Below are 2239 nucleotides of genomic sequence, written 5' to 3'. Positions count from 1 at the left end.
TGTGGTTACTGGGAATTGAACTCAGGACCTCTGGAAGAACAGTCAGTGCTCTTAACCTCTGAACCAGCTCTCCAGCTCCAGCTCCAGCCCCCCACCCCCACCCCCGTGTTTCAGTCTTAAACCACGGCATTACTACACTCTCCTTCGCCTAAGTTTCATTGAGTCGCTCCCCGCAAATCTCGCAAATCTTGGAAGCCAGAAGATGCTTGTATTGTCCCCCTTTAACAGATGAGTGAATAGAGGTTCAGTGAGATTGCCTGGTCCTATGATCACAGAGCAGAAAACAAAGAGGCAGGACCCTGTGAAAAGCCTGGGCAGCTCAGACATGGCCAATCACCTAGCAGTGACTCGGTAAGAGGGCTCCTTAAGGCAGGAACTTTGTTTGAAAAAAAAAAAAAAAAAAAGGATTTGTTAAACCAGGTGTGGTAACACATATCTGAAATGCTGGCACTTAGGAGCCACAGGCAGGAGAAGCTGAAGTTTAGGGTCCTCCTGCAGATTCACATAGAATTCACAGCTTGCACTGGGCAGAAGTTCAGACCATAGTTCCTAACCTTACCCCTCCTTTTTTTTTTAGACCCTAGCCAGAGGTATGCGGTTACCCCGCTTCTCCAGCACTGTCATGCTTTCGCTCCTGATAGTCCAGACTGGTATCCTGGTCTTCCTAGTCTCCCGGCAAATGCCATCGTCCCCAGCAGGCCGTGGGGAGCATGTGCACGTGCTGGTACTGTCCTCATGGCGCTCGGGCTCGTCCTTCGTGGGCCAGCTCTTCAGCCAACACCCCGATGTCTTCTACCTGATGGAGCCGGCTTGGCACGTCTGGGATGCGTTGTCGCAGGGCAGTGCCCCCGCGCTCCACATGGCCGTGCGCGACCTGATCCGCTCAGTGTTCCTATGCGACATGGACGTGTTCGATGCCTACCTGCCCTGGCGCCGCAACATCTCGGATCTCTTCCAGTGGGCAGTGAGCCGCGCATTGTGCTCACCTCCGGTCTGCGACGCCTTCGCTCGGGGCAACATTAGCAGCGAGGAGGTGTGTAAGCCTCTGTGCGCAACCCGGCCCTTCAGCCTGGCTCAGGAAGCCTGCAGCTCCTATAGTCACGTCGTGCTCAAGGAGGTGCGCTTCTTTAACCTACAGGTGCTCTACCCGCTGCTCAGCGACCCTGCGCTCAACCTGCGCATCGTGCACCTAGTGCGTGACCCGCGGGCCGTGCTGCGCTCCCGAGAGCAGACAGCCAAGGCGCTGGCACGGGACAATGGCATCGTCCTGGGTACCAACGGCACGTGGGTGGAGGCGGACCCCCGGCTGCGCGTGGTCAGCGAGGTGTGCCGCAGCCATGTGCGCATCGCAGAGGCAGCCATGCACAAGCCGCCACCCTTCTTGCAAGATCGCTACCGCCTGGTGCGCTACGAGGATCTGGCCCGGGACCCGCTCACAGTAATCCGTGAACTCTATGCCTTCACCGGCCTGGGTCTCACGCCACAGCTGCAGACTTGGATCCACAACATCACGCATGGTTCAGGGCCAGGCGCGCGCCGTGAAGCCTTCAAGACCACATCCAGGGATGCGCTCAGTGTATCCCAGGCCTGGCGCCACTCGCTGCCCTTTGCCAAGATTCGCCGGGTCCAGGAGCTGTGCGGGGGTGCGCTGCAGCTTTTGGGTTACCGGTCTGTGCACTCGGAGCTTGAGCAAAAGGACCTCTCTCTGGACCTCCTGCTGCCAAGAGGCATGGACAGTTTCAAGTGGGCGTCGTCCACGGATAAGCAACCAGAATCGTAGAATTTTAGTGGAGAGACCCAGCTATAACATTAGGGTCTATTGGACTATGATAAAGAAAGGGCTTGGAGAACCCAAAAGCAAGTGGCTGGGAGTGTGAGTGATCTTGGATGGAGTCCAAATCCCACATCTCTTTATATCCAGATTTTGATTCCCATCAAGTGCTGTCGAATGGAAAGCAAAAGCTGTGCCCACTCCCTTCACAGAGGGAGCCAGACTCCTACTAAAGCACTTCCTTTCTCGTCGACTTTCTCCCCTCTTTGGTCATACCATGCAATCACAGAGAATGGGGTCCCAGGCTTGCTCAGGGGTGGGGGAAAGGCGTAGCTGTGGGCTGGCTCCTAAAATCTCCGCACCCGCCTCTCGTTGGCTCACCCAGACCTCTGCTCACTGCCACGCCCTAGTATCTCAGTCCATCATCGACTTGGACAGTTATTGGCATGGTCAAGGAGGTATCAGAGA

General features: G+C 56.3%; 1 protein-coding gene across 1 annotated transcript in view; it reads left to right on the top strand.

Annotated features, from left to right (window-relative positions):
- The window catches only part of LOC110337744 (carbohydrate sulfotransferase 5), a 17450-nt gene extending 15462 nt beyond the window's left edge, over window positions 1-1988 (top strand). Inside the window, exon 3 of the mRNA XM_021220804.2 lies at window positions 578-1988. Coding sequence (XP_021076463.1) covers window positions 593-1780 — 1188 coding nt within the window. The 5' untranslated portion in view covers window positions 578-592 and the 3' untranslated portion in view covers window positions 1781-1988. The remainder of the gene's footprint in view (window positions 1-577) is intronic.
- The last annotated feature ends 251 nt before the right edge of the window (window positions 1989-2239 follow it).

This window comes from Mus pahari, chromosome 20 (genome assembly GCF_900095145.1).
Source record: "Mus pahari chromosome 20, PAHARI_EIJ_v1.1, whole genome shotgun sequence".
Classification (NCBI taxonomy): Eukaryota; Metazoa; Chordata; class Mammalia; order Rodentia; family Muridae; genus Mus; species Mus pahari.
The sequence above is the reverse complement of the archived record's forward strand: the minus strand, read 5'-3'. Positions and strand labels throughout refer to the sequence as shown.